The 16,508-nt window shown below is 39.4% G+C and overlaps 2 protein-coding genes across 3 annotated transcripts in view; both read left to right on the forward strand.

Annotated features, from left to right (window-relative positions):
• LOC128523741 (zinc finger protein 239-like) overlaps positions 1 to 16,508 on the forward strand; it is a 366,823-nt gene that overhangs the window by 146,263 nt on the left and 204,052 nt on the right. The window lies entirely within an intron of this gene.
• LOC128523810 (uncharacterized) overlaps positions 2,240 to 16,508 on the forward strand; it is a 51,570-nt gene continuing 37,301 nt past the window's right edge. The window contains exons 1-5 of one of the 2 annotated variants that reach the window (XM_053495952.1): positions 2,240 to 2,458; positions 3,213 to 3,512; positions 3,605 to 3,898; positions 4,485 to 4,609; positions 4,933 to 5,467. In XM_053495952.1, coding sequence (XP_053351927.1) covers positions 2,332 to 2,458; positions 3,213 to 3,512; positions 3,605 to 3,898; positions 4,485 to 4,609; positions 4,933 to 5,067 — 981 coding nt within the window. In that variant the 5' untranslated portion in view covers positions 2,240 to 2,331 and the 3' untranslated portion in view covers positions 5,068 to 5,467. Of the gene's footprint in view, positions 2,459 to 3,212; positions 3,513 to 3,604; positions 3,899 to 4,484; positions 4,610 to 4,932; positions 5,468 to 16,508 lie in introns of those variants that run through there. The other variant, XM_053495961.1, reaches the window with a different exon arrangement.

Here is a 16,508-nt window from a genome sequence, read left to right on the forward strand (position 1 = left end):
TTTCTCCCACTGCGTTGTTTCACTGTTTGCTGTGGGCGCGCGCATGTGTGTGTGTGTGTGTCACATGACAAATACCACGTGACTGATGTCAACCGCTCACAGGGGTATAACAGGCTGCTTAAATATCTGTGGACTACCAGATGGCGCTGTTCTTCATAACAGCAAGGCTGGCAATAAATTAGAATATTATTGAAAAGTTTATTTATTTCAGTAATTCGATTTAAAAAGTGAAACCCATATATTATATAGATTTTATTACACACACTGCTGTATTTTAAATGTTTATTTCTTTTCTTTTTTTTTTTTCATTATAATTATGGCTTACACAGCTAATGAAAATCCAACATTCTGTGTCTCAGAAAATAAAAATATTAAGTAAATGTTCAATATGGAGACTCGTGGTGGCACACCCTAATCAGCAAATTACCTCACAACACCTGCAAAGGTTTCGGGAGCCTTTAAATGGTCTCTTGGTCTGGTTCAGTTGTCCAGAAGACGATCATTAACACCCTGAACATGGAGGGTAAGACACAAAAGGGCACAAGAAACAGGGATAACCGCAGCCTGGGGAGGACTGTGAAATGAAGCCCAGTCAAGAATTCGGGGGACTGGAGACATTGATTCAAGAGCAAGATTGTTGCATAACCTTGGCACATACATTTTCTATATTATATGTATAACATAAAATTTTTTTATCATCACCAATACTGTGTTTTGGCCTTTATATATATATATTGATCAGTCATATCATTATTACCACCTGCCTGATATTGCGTAGGTCCCCCTTTGCCACCAAAACAGTGTGTTCTGACTCTCTCCTATAAGAACCAGCATTAACCTTTTTTATGAATTTGATCAACAGTATCTCGTCTATTGGATTATTGGATCAGACTTTCGGACTACACGAGCCAGCCTTGACTCCCCATGTGCATCAGTGAGCCTTGGCCACCCATGACCCTGTCACCAGTTCACCAGTTTTCCTTCCTTTGATCACTTTTTGTACGTCCTGACCATTGCAAACCAGAAATACATCCCTCAGAAGCTGCGGTTTTGGAGTTGCTCTGACCCAGTCGTCTAGACATCACAGTCTGGCCCTTTACTGAATCGCTCTTCATGCATTTACAGACCAACATTTCTAAATGATGTAAATATTTAAAACCGTTATAGATATATAATTTATTTGATTAAAGTGTATTTCAATAAAATATTATCTGAAAGAAATAAATCTTTAAACAACACCCTTAAACATCATCAGTGTTATAGTGAAAGTCATTAGAGGGCGGCAGCTGGGAGACTGAAGTGCACATGTGTGGAATTTAAGCCCCGCCCCCTTCACTTGCTCGCTTCCGGAAATGGAAGTTTAAGGAAGCTCTTCTGCAGGGTGGAGTCGATCACAAACACACACACACACACACACACACAGAGGGCTGTAACCTCCGGATGGTGAGTTCATTCCAGATGTTATAACACACACACAGATGTTCGAGAGATGTTCCAGTTTAAACACCTGAGATAAGTTTATGTTCATACAGAGCTGCAGGTTTAATAAACTCCTGGTGAAGAGACTCTGTACAGTGAAGTTTAGACTGTAGACAGATGTGACGCTGCAACATCACTAGTCTGACTCTTATTATTAAGTCATAAGAGGAGATCTACAATGAGTACTTTCACGATACTATAATCAAATTTAAAATAATTAGGTATTTAAGTAATAAAATATTTACACTTAAATGTTTTTATTAAAAAAAAGTAATCTGAACTAGTTAGCAACCTTCAAAGCAATTGAAAGTGATGAAGTTTGTAGTGATCAAAAGCTTTTATCCCAACTTCCTCTTCTTCTTCTGCCGCTTCAACTCCTTCTTCTTATTATTATTTAGGGTGAGAGACATCATCCGCACTCTGGCTGTAGGATTTATTTTTAATTACCTTCTAGAAAATAAAAATATAATACTTTTTTTCACCAGGTACACCCTCAGACCACAAAAAAAATCAATAAATAAAACTCAGTAACTGCAGGCTTCTCTTCTTTCATGCAAGTCACACAGAGGACGTCCACGTTTGCTCACACCGCAGTCACAAATGACCTGATGTAAGACGTTCACACCGGGGAGACAGGAGGAAGCGGTAGGACAGTATTTCAGTTGATCAGGTTTTTTTTTTTTCCGATGTAGCGTGAACAAACATTCTTGCAATGCTACATCAGCAAAGCCAGCTAGCATCAGCTCAGGTAACCACAGGCCAGCGCTCACACACTCTTAGTCCCCAGGGCCATCAGAGAGGAGGGTAGGTGTTTCTATTGTACACACTTCTCCAGACACCACTACACCAGTGATGTTAACTCCTTACCTGTCCTCACCTACTCAGTGCTGCTGGTGGTCGGGTCGTGTCTCACACATGGAGTCCCGCTGGGTTCCTCACCGTGTCCTGCTTTTACTCATCATCATCACCTTCATCACAGGTGGGTGTGATCTCAGTCTCACTGCTCACCCTGGGATCAGCTAATAGTCTCTCTTACAGTCTTATAAACCTCTATTAAACATGCTTTAGGATTCATTTAATTTATTTTTTCAGAATTTAAATAAAGAACAATTGGAGTGTTCATGCATATTTTGTCTATAAATGTATCTGGATTTATTGATGAGGGTTAGGACTGATTTGTTAGTTTACTGTACACTGCCTGGTCAAAAAATAGACACCACTGCGAAAAAGTCTGTTTAAAATTGTTAGTTTCACTGAACAGCGCCCCCTGTCTTTCAGTGCTAATCCATAATAATAAGTGGAGGAGATTAACATAAGTCCGGTTCCTGAAAGAATCTGTAGTTCCATTATTGCAGTCTAATTGTCTTCTTGCAACCAGGTCACATGTTTGCCTTGTCAATTTTATTACCACACTGGGTTCTACACCAAACTGTTTTTACACTAAACTGTTTACGAGTTTAATAATAATAATTAGAACTTTATTAATCCCAGAGGGAAATTGCTTCTTCGTATATCTTAGCGTAACTGGGGCCAGCCATGATACAGCGCCCCTGGAGCAATTAGGGTTAAGAACCTTGCTCAAGGGCCCAACCTGGTAGAGCTGGGGATTGAACCACCGATCTTCTGATTAGTAACTCAGTGCCTTAACCCTTTGAGCTACCACTGACCTAATTTACTCATATGTGAATGTAGAGATTTCTATTTTATCCTGTTTATCTGCTTCCCTCTTTAAGTGTCTGCAAAAGCTGAAATTACTGCATGGGTGAAGTTTAATCAGTCTGCTGCTCTGTCCTGTGGACACAAGTGTCCTGGTTGGGCCAAATGGACCGTATCCAGTAACCGAGATGATGTAGTGGCTGAGTGTAATCAGACATCCTGCACGTCATTGAAGGAGGGGTTTAACATGTCACATGATCAGTACCTGAAGGGAGATCTCACCCTCACCATCACTGCAGCTGATCACAGTATGAGGGGTTCATACACGTGTCAGTGTGATGGGACAGACGTTAATGATGTGCGTCTCAGGATTGAGAGTAAGTGCGTTGATCTGCTCTATAGTTTATAAACTCTAATTGTGTTATATCACATCTACATCCCGTTAATATGTTGTGTTTTTCCGTCTCAGCTGTAATATCGATTCTTCTTCTAAGCCCTGGTAAAGACCTTTGGCTGGATTTGTACGTATCAGAGCGAGTGAAGGTGATCTTTAAGGGGAAATTCTCATCAGATCCACATGGTGTAGAGATCTGCAGTGTGTATGGAGGATCACTGAACTGTACAGCTGAATACACACTGAGAACATCACTCACTAACACACTCCTGACACTGAGAGGAGTAAAGACGAGTGATGGAGGAGTTTATACTGTCAGAGACGCAGAGAATAATGAGGATCTTCATATTTACTCAATATCAGTGAGAGGTACGTATACTGTGATTGAGAGTGAGCAGAGGTATACAACACTGTGTGTACAGCTTTACAGCGTGACATCATCACATGACCTCATGTGTGGCGGTGGACATTACCCCAGGGCACCTGCAAAGGGGGGAAGGAACACAACACACGTCTAACTGTATACTTCGCAGCAGTTAGTAACGTCACACAGATGATCCACAACACTGTGAATATGGTCTCGCAGGAATATCTCGAGAAGTCGAGAAAGGAAAGCAGCCATGTCATCATTTCATGAGTATAAGATCTTGCATGTATTAAAGTGGGGAGTAGAACCCTTATACTTATGAACATACAGCTGTATTGCTAGCTAACATAACGCTGCATATAATTTCACACTGTTTTACACATCCATTGTATTGTTTGCTTATATAATTAAGCAATTTTGGGTGCCTTTGAGCGCTAGTCAAGAACATTACTGAATTCTGCACTTTTAATATTTGAGTCACAGCAGGAGGAAAAATACTGCTCTGTTTTTAAGCTACAGTGTACGTGTAGTTTAATAATGAGATCTTGATTACACGTGTGACTAACATGGTGTGTGTGTGTGTCTCAGATAAGAAAGCGCTACCAATTTGGGGAAAGCTCATGACAGGGCTGCTGATGCTGCTATTGGTTGTTCCAGTGCTCGTGATTTTCCTGTACAAGAGAGAAAACCCTCAACCTCACCATAGGAGACCCGTGAGTAACGGAGACACTTAGACTTTCACTGTCAGGACAGTTTGATATTCTATTCAGAAATAATCTCACATCATCACTGAGAGAGAGAGAGAGAGAGAGAGAGAGAGAGAGTTTTAAACATTAAAGTATTAATGGCTCAGTGTTACATATGATAATCTTTTTAAAAGTGAAAAAACCCACACTGAGAATAAAATCCTCTGCAGTTTCTTTATAAATAAATACTTTATGTTCTCACCAGGCCTGGAGGAGATGTGATGAGTTTATATAAATATTTATTAATTATAATTAGTGTGTAATGATTGTGTGTGTGTCTATTTCCGCAGGTGAACAGCAGTGAAGCAGAAAGAGAGACAAGACTGAAACTAAAAGGAACAAATGGTGATGGAAAGAAACTTCAACAGCAGCAAGATGAACCTGAAACACCACAGGAATGGACGACTCGCACGAAGACACACTGAAATGTCCAGGGGCCTCATTTATAAAAGTGTGTACACAAGCTCTCAGGTGGGAACTGAGATTCATAAAGAAATTCCTCACGTATCTCAGCTGGACAGGACGATACAGCACCCTCTAGTGGAGACAAAGCAGGGGCTCAGTGGATCTGGGCCTTGACCTGCTGACCTTCTAAAGGACTTGAGCTGACCCAGAGCCTTATCCCACCTGACCTACCACTATAAGTGTGCAGGTGTGTGTGAAACGTTTTGTAAAACCCAGCTGTTTATTTATTGTTGTTACACAGTGTCCTTTTATTGTCCACATACACACACTTTCACCCTGGGAGACACAGAGTTTTATAAATGAAGCTCCTGAACCTGTAGATTTATACTTCACAACATTAAAGGAACCCATGATCTGTCATTTCTCTCTTTGTTGTGATTCCTCTGATGATGAGCTGCTCCATGTCAGTCTGAGTTGGTCAGAATCTTTCCCAGTATCTGGGACTGGTGATGTTTACTGGGTGTGTTCTCATACACACTGCCTGTAGCTGGATTTGCTGGGATTATCACTGAGCTCCACCACGTGACCGTGCCTCCTCACCTCAGCCGTGGCTCTGCTGCAATGGTGCTTCACTCCATCATAACTCCACTTTACTGCCTGGACAAATAATCCTTAACTGGTGACATTACTGTGTTTGTTTTACTTTATAACTCTGGATTTCTCTGAATTGACCGTACTGTGAGTGAGGTGAGCAATAACAAGAAGTGAATTCTTTTCAGTTAAAAAACTTCCAAAGTGTGGGAGCGTCCCATTCTTAACTTGGTCACAAACGGTATGGACTACAACATCTACAACAGCCAGGAGGAGATCTGTGGTTAAACTGTTCATACATGTACTGGTATAACCACAAAAGGCAGAGACGCCGCTGGAAGATCCTTCAGCTTTAAGACTTTTCAGATGTATTATTTTTTTCAAAAAAGGTCACGACCTTCATCAGTGTGGGCTTCATGCCACGTGCATTAGTAGCTCCTGATGATGTCATGTTTTATTTTCTGTATATAAGATCACTTGTTCATGGATTATTGGTTTAAAATTTTTTTATTAAGTAAATCAAGAACAAACTTTGGGAACGTGATGATGAGGAATATTATATATTAATAAATGTAGACAATAAACAGTTGTATATTTTTATTAACATGGTAAAAATAATGGGAGCACTGACCTTCATTGGCCCAAAAGACATGGTTCTGTGTACATAAGGAGCAGTGCAACTGGTGCTATTTTGACCCCTCTGCTATTTCATCACAGACAAGTTAAAAGAAAGAGCAAACATAAAATTTTAACTGGGCAAATCTGCCAACAAGTTAATTTCAACAAGTTCATGGTGATGCTGCAATGTTGTGGATTGTTTTCTGACGATCATCAGTTTGGACATTTTTTGGAGTTGAGCTCATTGAAAGATTTCCTGATCTCTCGTCGTCCTCCAGTGATGTGATGTTCTTTCGCTCTTGAAGCGCACCACTCAAAAATCATTTAAAACACCTCAATCGACTTGTTGCTGATAGTCGATATATACTGTATATATCTCTTTTAATCAACGTAGATAATGACTATTACAGAAAACCATGAAATTATATTAGGTTCACATTTCTTATCACACAGAGTATGGGTATATAGTGATTGATATACATGCAATATATATATATATATATATATATATATATATATATACACACACACACACAGATCTATGAATATTGTGGCGTGGGCGGGGCGGAGGCTGACGACCAGCATGCCTTGCGGGGATGTCTGTGTGTTCACCATGATGGGGAAAGGTGTTTGGGTTAGTGACTTCGGCCCTGTTGTGTGTGTGTTGAGGGTAACGTGTGAAATGTGCTCTAGTTCAGGCTGACGCTGAATTAGAGGTAGGCTCCTGAGTAAAGGTGCTGCTCATGCCATACCGGCTGTATACTAAATAAAGTACTCCCAGCCATTGCATTGGGCAGCAAATAAACTCACTCGTCTCTCCAGCATTTCTTCAGGCGTAAAAACGCTACAATATAAATCTACACTTTGTGGAAATTGTTTAGATTTTCAATTATATTTTAGGATTTTAGTACTCTAAGTAAGCCAATGTCCAGTTTGAAGTACGTTTAATGTAAAATACCCAGAAGGCCTCTGTGAAGAACCATATAAGAAAAAGAGCAGGAAAGCAGAGACTGATTTAAAACAAAATGTTAATAATATAACATAATATAATATCTAAACTAACAATATACTAATATTACTAAAATTCATATTTTATATTATTATATTCTTTTTTTTTCTTAATCTAGTAGAAAACTGTAGAAAACTTAGAGTATGACAAAGGAGCGTGACCGAAGGATGACCCGATGACATAAAGAGCAAAAAATAAGAAACTTGTAATGCAGACAACGTGTAATTGAAAAGTAGAATAATTTTCAGTTCCGTTTTTTTGCCAGATACAGAACATAGATGGTCAGACATCGTTTTCTAAGAGCTAAAAAAACAAAGGAGTCAATAATCAATAATAAAATAATTTACTGATTATCATCAAAATCCTCCTCGGAGATGATCTGACGAGATCTGTGCTGCCAATGGGCCGTGATAAAGAACAGAATTCCTACAAAAGAACAAAATCAAACAATGATTTGCTTAAAGTAAAAATTTTTACTGCGGTACTATAGATTAAGGAAAATACAACAGCAACAACCACCAAAAAAAGGTAACCCAAGATAATATAATATTAACTTAATAGTGATATTAAAACTAAGCCTTTTTACTAAAACTAACTTTATTACTTTATCTTACACCATTTAACCAAAGGTAATTAACAATAAAGGTTGTGTCTATAATTACAAATCAATATCTATTTACATTTGTCTTTACTACATGTTTTGCTTCTTCTCTACTTAAAGTTTGTGTTTTTTGTTTAAAATTAAAAAATTTGCCATGACAACTTCTGAGACCATCATTAAAACAGTTTCTTGAATAGTGAAGTAAATAGTCTACGAGAGTCTACACAAAGTTTTAACAGTTGACCATAGATAGTGTAATTGTAACAGTCCAATCAACCACTTGGTCCGTACTGAAGAAAACTAATAAAGTCAAGGGTCTCAGAGAATTTAGTCACAAAGTTCTTGTCCATCAAAGACGATCAGCGTCGTCCATCTTGAGTGTCACTGTGTGTCCACAACCTCCACCGCTGAACTGGACAGGAGCCTCCACCAGTTCACATACCACCAACAGCGTCTCGAATGCACCGAATCTCTCCACACTATTGTTCAATAAATGACAGTTTTGAACATGTGGAAATCCCAGTCTGTAATGGCTGCGCATGTGCACAGGAGAGCACGCGAAACTTTCTCTCCTCTCTGCCATGTCATCTACTTCTCCCTTAGTATCAGAACACTTAAAGCTGCCCCTAGTGTATACCAACGGTCACAGCCAGATGCTGAATTAAATGGAATGAAAAATAATAAACAAAAATAAAATAAATAAACTTTAACTGGGATGGCTGATTAACCCTGCTCGTTAATAGGTAATAGAAATTATACAGTATTTTAGTGTTGACTGTGTGATATCAACAGCGGAACATTCAAAGGACAAAGCTATATTAGCTTATCCCAAATTTGGGTAGGGTTACGTAATGCTTGTCACTGATCATTAAAACAAAGTCAGTATTACAAAGTTACGGAAGGGCAAATCATCTTTCCCGTAAATGTGTTTGTTTTTTACTCGTAAGTGTATGATTTTCCCCGTTTGTGCGCAACTACCGTTTCCCGTGTGAGAACTCTCTTTCTCCAGTATTTTGCAAGCTAAAAGCTGAAGCTAATGCGCAAAGGACTATGGGAGTGAGGTCAAAACACAACTGAACACGGAACCGTGCCGGATATCAGCTCCAGGACTCAACATGATGGAGTATACAGTGAATTATAGCGTGATAACGTTATAACTTTCACAAAATTTACCAGGTAATGTTTAATGTATAAAATTAATCAGATGTTACTGTTTTAGGCACTAATGATAACTTTGTAGCAGTGTTAATACTATTGGAGTGTTTGGGGGAAATGCCGAGCCGAGTGTAAATGGCAGTGATTAAAAGAAATATCATCTCATTTAGACCATTAAACACTGATGTAACCCATCAGCTCCATGGCTGTTATCTATAATATACATCCACATATGGATTTATAAGCAAGCTTATATCACTATGCTAACCGCTGCTCCTGTTATGTGTAATGTTACAGATGGTTAACGAATTGTTGTATGTAGTTTATTGGAGCTCCTGAGTGCCATATAATGTCTACTGCTATATAATGTAGTGGTTTTATCACAGCTAGAGATCTTCTGAATAGTTAGTTATGTGCTTACACAATGTATGTAACAGTCAAGAAAAGGGGCTTTTGTTCAGGTTCAATCTATTCTATTATAAAGTCATTAAATATATGTTTATACTCCTTATAATATGTATGATTGTGTGTTTTTCTTCTCACAGTGAACTGTGTGTAAATCATCAACTGCCTGTGTATCAGCTGATCAGCGTCTGTCTCTTCGTGGACATGATGTGTGTGTGTGTTAACGAATGGGGTAGATAGGGCCAAATTGTGCAGCAATCCTTAAAAGCAAAACCAAATAATTGTACACATCATTACTAAAAGCTTGCATTCTATGAAATCTTGTGTGCGTGCCCACCTGCGTGCATGTGTTAAACTGCATAGTAACATCATGAAGTCTTTTTACTAGACACTTATATTAACATGTCTTTATTTCTTCTTTGTTGTAGATTATCATGGACAGGACGGACACTTGATGCTCTGCCTTCTTGCACGGCAAATACATACATGTATTTTATTAATTTGTAAATGAAGTGTTTAATTCAGTTCAATTCAATTCAATTTTATTTGTATAGCGCTTTTAGCAATTGTCATTGTCCCAAAGCAGCTTTACACAATCAAAAGAATTATTTAAGTTTGTATGAAATGTGAATTTGTATGAATCAAAATGGTCAGTTTGTCCCTGGTGAGCAAGCCGAGGGCGACAGTGGCAAGGAAAAACTCCCTGAGATGATAATAGGAAGAAACCTTGAGAGGAACCAGACTCAACAGGGAACCCATCCTCATTTGGGTGAAACAGAAAGCAGTAAATGATCTGCATTTATACAGTGTGTAGGGTGGGAGGCAGTTCAGTTCATAATAGCTGATGTTAATTGATGTTAATATGGAGTCCAGGTAGTTATTGAAGACCCAGGTAGACTTGTAGGAAGTTCCAGTCCTGAACTGTCGAACTGTCAAGTCCCCAGAGAAACAGTTGCCAACACCAGTCAAGGCCAGAACCGTCTTCTAGGTAGAGAGAATCATCCCCAGACACCAGACGCATCCCAGAGAGACACACGGGGCATCCATGTGACGAGATCTTTAGCCAGAAGCAAGGCACCAGGATGGGTCAGACAGGTCCGGAGGGCAGAGGGAGTCTGGATCACTGGCAGCTCAGGAACAACATGTGTAGCTCGACAGAGAGAGAGAGAAAGAGTGAAAGGGGGGGACAGGAGGAGAGAGGAAAAAGAAAGAGGGGGGGAAAGAGCAGAAGAGGAGAGATAACAGTTGGGTCTGGTCACAGTCACACAATGTATAATGTGAATGTATATTAACTGTAGAGTGCAAGCAGAGACTCCGGCAGGACTAACTATGACAGCATAACTAAAAGGGAGAGCCAGAAGGAAACACAAACATAAGGGGAAACTGAGATGTAAAGCAAACAATTACCTCACCGTCAGCAAACCTGAGTGATCAATGAGAGTGAGGAAGACAGCATCTACGTCCGGTTCGTAAGACACTAGCAGTTTACTCAGGTACTGCGGCGCGAGACCATTTAATGCTTTATATGTCAAGAGTAGTATTTTAAAATCAATGCGAAAATTCACAGGGAGCCAATGAAGTGAAAATAAGATAGGTGTGATGTTCTCGTATATTACAATAGTCCAACCTAGAGGTGATAAAAGCATGAACTAGTTTTTCTGCATCGTTTAGCGACAATATATTTCTTATCTTGGCAATATTGCTGAGGTGAAAGAATGCTATCCTGGTAATATTATCTACAATAAAAGGCTGGAATGTAATTTATAGTTGAGTATTTATTTCCAGTTTACTTATTCTTTAGCAAAACAGTTAAAGTGCATGTAAAGCATTGCTGCAAATGACATTATATAGAATCAGATCTTACTCCACCTTGTGTGAAGCTTATATACAGTATACATTACTGCACCTTGTGTGAGGCTACAGGCTTATATACAGTATACATTACTGCACCTTGTGTGAGGCTACAGGCTTATATACAGTATACATTACTGCACCTTGTGTGAGGCTACAGGCTTATATACAGTATACATTACTGCACCTTGTGTGAGGCTACAGGCTTATATACAGTATACATTACTGCACCTTGTGTGAGGCTACAGGCTTATATACAGTATACATTACTGCACCTTGTGTGAGGCTACAGGCTTATATACAGTATACATTACTGCACCTTGTGTGAGGCTACAGGCTTATATACGGTATACATTACTGCACCTTGTGTGAAGCTACAGGCTTATATACGGTATACATTACTGCACCTTGTGTGAGGCTACAGGCTTATATACGGTATACATTACTGCACCTCGTGTGAGGCTACAGGCTTATATACGGTATACATTACTGCACCTCGTGTGAGGCTACAGGCTTATATACAGTATACATTACTGCACCTCGTGTGAGGCTACAGGCTTATATACGGTATACATTACTGCACCTCGTGTGAGGCTACAGGCTTATATACGGTATACATTACTGCACCTCGTGTGAGGCTACAGGCTTATATACAGTATACATTACTGCACCTCGTGTGAGGCTACAGGCTTATATACAGTATACATTACTGCACCTCGTGTGAAGCTACAGGCTTATATACAGTATACATTACTGCACCTCGTGTGAAGCTACAGGCTTATATACAGTATACATTACTGCACCTCGTGTGAAGCTACAGGCTTATATACAGTATACATTACTGCACCTTGTGTGAAGCTACAGGCTTATATACAGTATACATTACTGCACCTTGTGTGAGGCTACAGACTTATATACAGTATACATTACTGCACCTTGTGTGAAGCTACAGGCTTATATACAGTATACATTACTGCACCTTGTGTGAGGCTACAGGCTTATATACAGTATACATTACTGCACCTTGTGTGAGGCTACAGGCTTATATACAGTATACATTACTGCACCTTGTGTGAGGGTACAGGCTTATATACAGTATACATTACTGCACCTTGTGTGAGTCTACAGGCTTATATACAGTATACATTACTGCACCTCGTGTGAGGCTACAGGCTTATATACAGTATACATTACTGCACCTCGTGTGAGGCTACAGGCTTATATACAGTATATATAACTGCACCTCGTGTGAGGCTACAGGCTTATATACAGTATATATTACTGCACCTCGTGTGAGGCTACAGGCTTATATACAGTATACATTACTGCACCTCGTGTGAGGCTACAGGCTTATATACAGTATACATTACTGCACCTCGTGTGAGGCTACAGGCTTATATACAGTATACATTACTGCACCTTGTGTGAGGCTACAGGCTTATATACAGTATATATTACTGCACCTTGTGTGAGGCTACAGGCTTATATACAGTATACATTACTGCACCTTGTGTGAGGCTACAGGCTTATATACAGTATACATTACTGCACCTTGTGTGAGGCTACAGGCTTATATACAGTATACATTACTGCACCTTGTGTGAGGCTACAGGCTTATATACAGTATACATTACTGCACCTTGTGTGAGGCTACAGGCTTATATACAGTATATATTACTGCACCTTGTGTGAGGCTACAGGCTTATATACAGTATACATTACTGCACCTTGTGTGAGGCTACAGGCTTATATACAGTATACATTACTGCACCTTGTGTGAGGCTACAGGCTTATATACAGTATACATTACTGCACCTTGTGTATGACTACAGGCTTATATACAGTATATATTACTGCACCTTGTGTGAGGCTACAGGCTTATATACAGTATACATTACTGCACCTTGTGTGAGGCTACAGGCTTATATACAGTATACATTACTGCACTTTGTGTGAGGCTACAGGCTTATATACAGTATACATTACTGCACCTTGTGTATGACTACAGGCTTATATACAGTATACATTACTGCACTTTGTGTGAGGCTACAGGCTTATATACAGTATACATTACTGCACCTCGTGTGAGGCTACAGGCTTATATACGGTATACATTACTGCACCTCGTGTGAGGCTACAGGCTTATATACAGTATACATTACTGCACTTTGTGTGAGGCTACAGGCTTATATACAGTATATATTACTGCACCTTGTGTATGACTACAGGCTTATATACAGTATACATTACTGCATCTTGTGTGAGGCTACAGGCTTATATACAGTATACATTACTGCACCATGTGTATGACTACAGGCTTATATACAGTATACATTACTGCATCTTGTGTGAGGCTACAGGCTTATATACAGTATACATTACTGCACCTTGTGTATGACTACAGGCTTATATACAGTATACATTACTGCACCTTGTGTGAGGCTACAGGCTTATATACAGTATACATTACTGCACCTTGTGTATGACTACAGGCTTATATACAGTATACATTACTGCACCTTGTGTGAGGCTACAGGCTTATATACAGTATACATTACTGCATCTTGTTTGAGGCTACAGGCTTATATACAGTATACATTACTGCATCTTGTGTGAGGCTACAGGCTTATATACAGTATATATTACTGCACCTTGTGTGAGGCTACAGGCTTATATACAGTATACATTACTGCACCTTGTGTGAGGCTACAGGCTTATATACAGTATACATTACTGCACCTTGTGTGAGGCTACAGGCTTATATACAGTATATATTACTGCACCTTGTGTGAGGCTACAGGCTTATATACAGTATACATTACTGCACCTTGTGTGAGGCTACAGGCTTATATACAGTATACATTACTGCACCTTGTGTGAGACCACAGGCTTATATACAGTATATATTACTGCACCTTGTGTGAGGCCACAGGCTTATATACAGTATATATTACTGCACCTTGTGTGAGGCTACAGGCTTATATACAGTATACATTACTGCACCTTGTGTGAGGCTACAGGCTTATATACAGTATATATTACTGCACCTTGTGTGAGGCTACAGGCTTATATACAGTATACATTACTGCACCTTGTGTGAGGCTACAGGCTTATATACAGTAAACATTACTGCACCTTGTGTGAGGCTACAGGCTTATATACAGTATACATTACTGCACCTTGTGTATGACTACAGGCTTATATACAGTATACATTACTGCACTTTGTGTGAGGCTACAGGCTTATATACAGTATACATTACTGCACCTTGTGTGAGGCTACAGGCTTATATACAGTATATATTACTGCACCTTGTGTGAGGCTACAGGCTTATATACAGTATACATTACTGCACCTTGTGTGAGGCTACAGGCTTATATACAGTATATATTACTGCACCTTGTGTGAGGCTACAGGCTTATATACAGTATACATTACTGCATCTTGTGTGAGGCTACAGGCTTATATACAGTATACATTACTGCACCTTGTGTGAGGCTACAGGCTTATATACAGTATACATTACTGCACCTTGTGTATGACTACAGGCTTATATACAGTATATATTACTGCACCTTGTGTGAGGCTACAGGCTTATATACAGTATACATTACTGCATCTTGTGTGAGGCTACAGGCTTATATACAGTATATATTACTGCACCTTGTGTATGACTACAGGCTTATATACAGTATACATTACTGCACTTTGTGTGAGGCTACAGGCTTATATACAGTATATATTACTGCACCTTGTGTATGACTACAGGCTTATATACAGTATACATTACTGCACTTTGTGTGAGGCTACAGGCTTATATACAGTATATATTACTGCACCTTGTGTATGACTACAGGCTTATATACAGTATACATTACTGCACCTCGTGTGAGGCTACAGGCTTATATACAGTATACATTACTGCACCTCGTGTGAGGCTACAGGCTTATATACGGTATACATTACTGCACCTCGTGTGAGGCTACAGGCTTATATACAGTATACATTACTGCACCTTGTGTGAGGCTACAGGCTTATATACAGTATATATTACTGCACCTTGTGTATGACTACAGGCTTATATACAGTATACATTACTGCATCTTGTGTGAGGCTACAGGCTTATATACAGTATACATTACTGCACCTTGTGTGAGGCTACAGGCTTATATACAGTATACATTACTGCACCTTGTGTGAGGCTACAGGCTTATATACAGTATACATTACTGCACCTTGTGTATGACTACAGGCTTATATACAGTATACATTACTGCACCTTGTGTGAGGCTACAGGCTTATATACAGTATACATTACTGCATCTTGTTTGAGGCTACAGGCTTATATACAGTATACATTACTGCACCTTGTGTGAGGCTACAGGCTTATATACAGTATACATTACTGCACCTCGTGTGAGGCTACAGGCTTATATACAGTATACATTACTGCACCTTGTGTGAGGCTACAGGCTTATATACGGTATACATTACTGCATCTTGTGTGAGGCTACAGGCTTATATACAGTATACATTACTGCACCTTGTGTATGACTACAGGCTTATATACAGTATATATTACTGCATCTTGTTTGAGGCTACAGGCTTATATACAGTATACATTACTGCATCTTGTTTGAGGCTACAGGCTTATATACAGTATACATTACTGCATCTTGTGTGAGGCTACAGGCTTATATACAGTATACATTACTGCACCTTGTGTGAAGCTACAGGCTTATATACAGTATACATTACTGCACCTTGTGTGAGGCTACAGGCTTATATACAGTATACATTACTGCACCTTGTGTATGACTACAGGCTTATATACAGTATATATTACTGCATCTTGTTTGAGGCTACAGGCTTATATACAGTATACATTACTGCACCTTGTGTATGACTACAGGCTTATATACAGTATATATTACTGCATCTTGTTTGAGGCTACAGGCTTATATACAGTATACATTACTGCACCTTGTGTGAGGCTACAGGCTTATATACAGTATACATTACTGCACCTTGTGTGAGGCTACAGGCTTATATACAGTATACATTACTGCACCTTGTGTGAGGCTACAGGCTTATATACAGTATACATTACTGCACCTTGTGTGAGGCTACAGGCTTATATACAGTATACATTACTGCACCTTGTGTGAGGCTACAGGCTTATATACAGTATACATTACTGCACCTTGTGTGAGGCTACAGGCTTATATACA

The sequence above is a fragment of the Clarias gariepinus genome, chromosome 1, assembly GCF_024256425.1.
Source record: "Clarias gariepinus isolate MV-2021 ecotype Netherlands chromosome 1, CGAR_prim_01v2, whole genome shotgun sequence".
In the NCBI taxonomy this organism is placed as follows: domain Eukaryota; kingdom Metazoa; phylum Chordata; class Actinopteri; order Siluriformes; family Clariidae; genus Clarias; species Clarias gariepinus.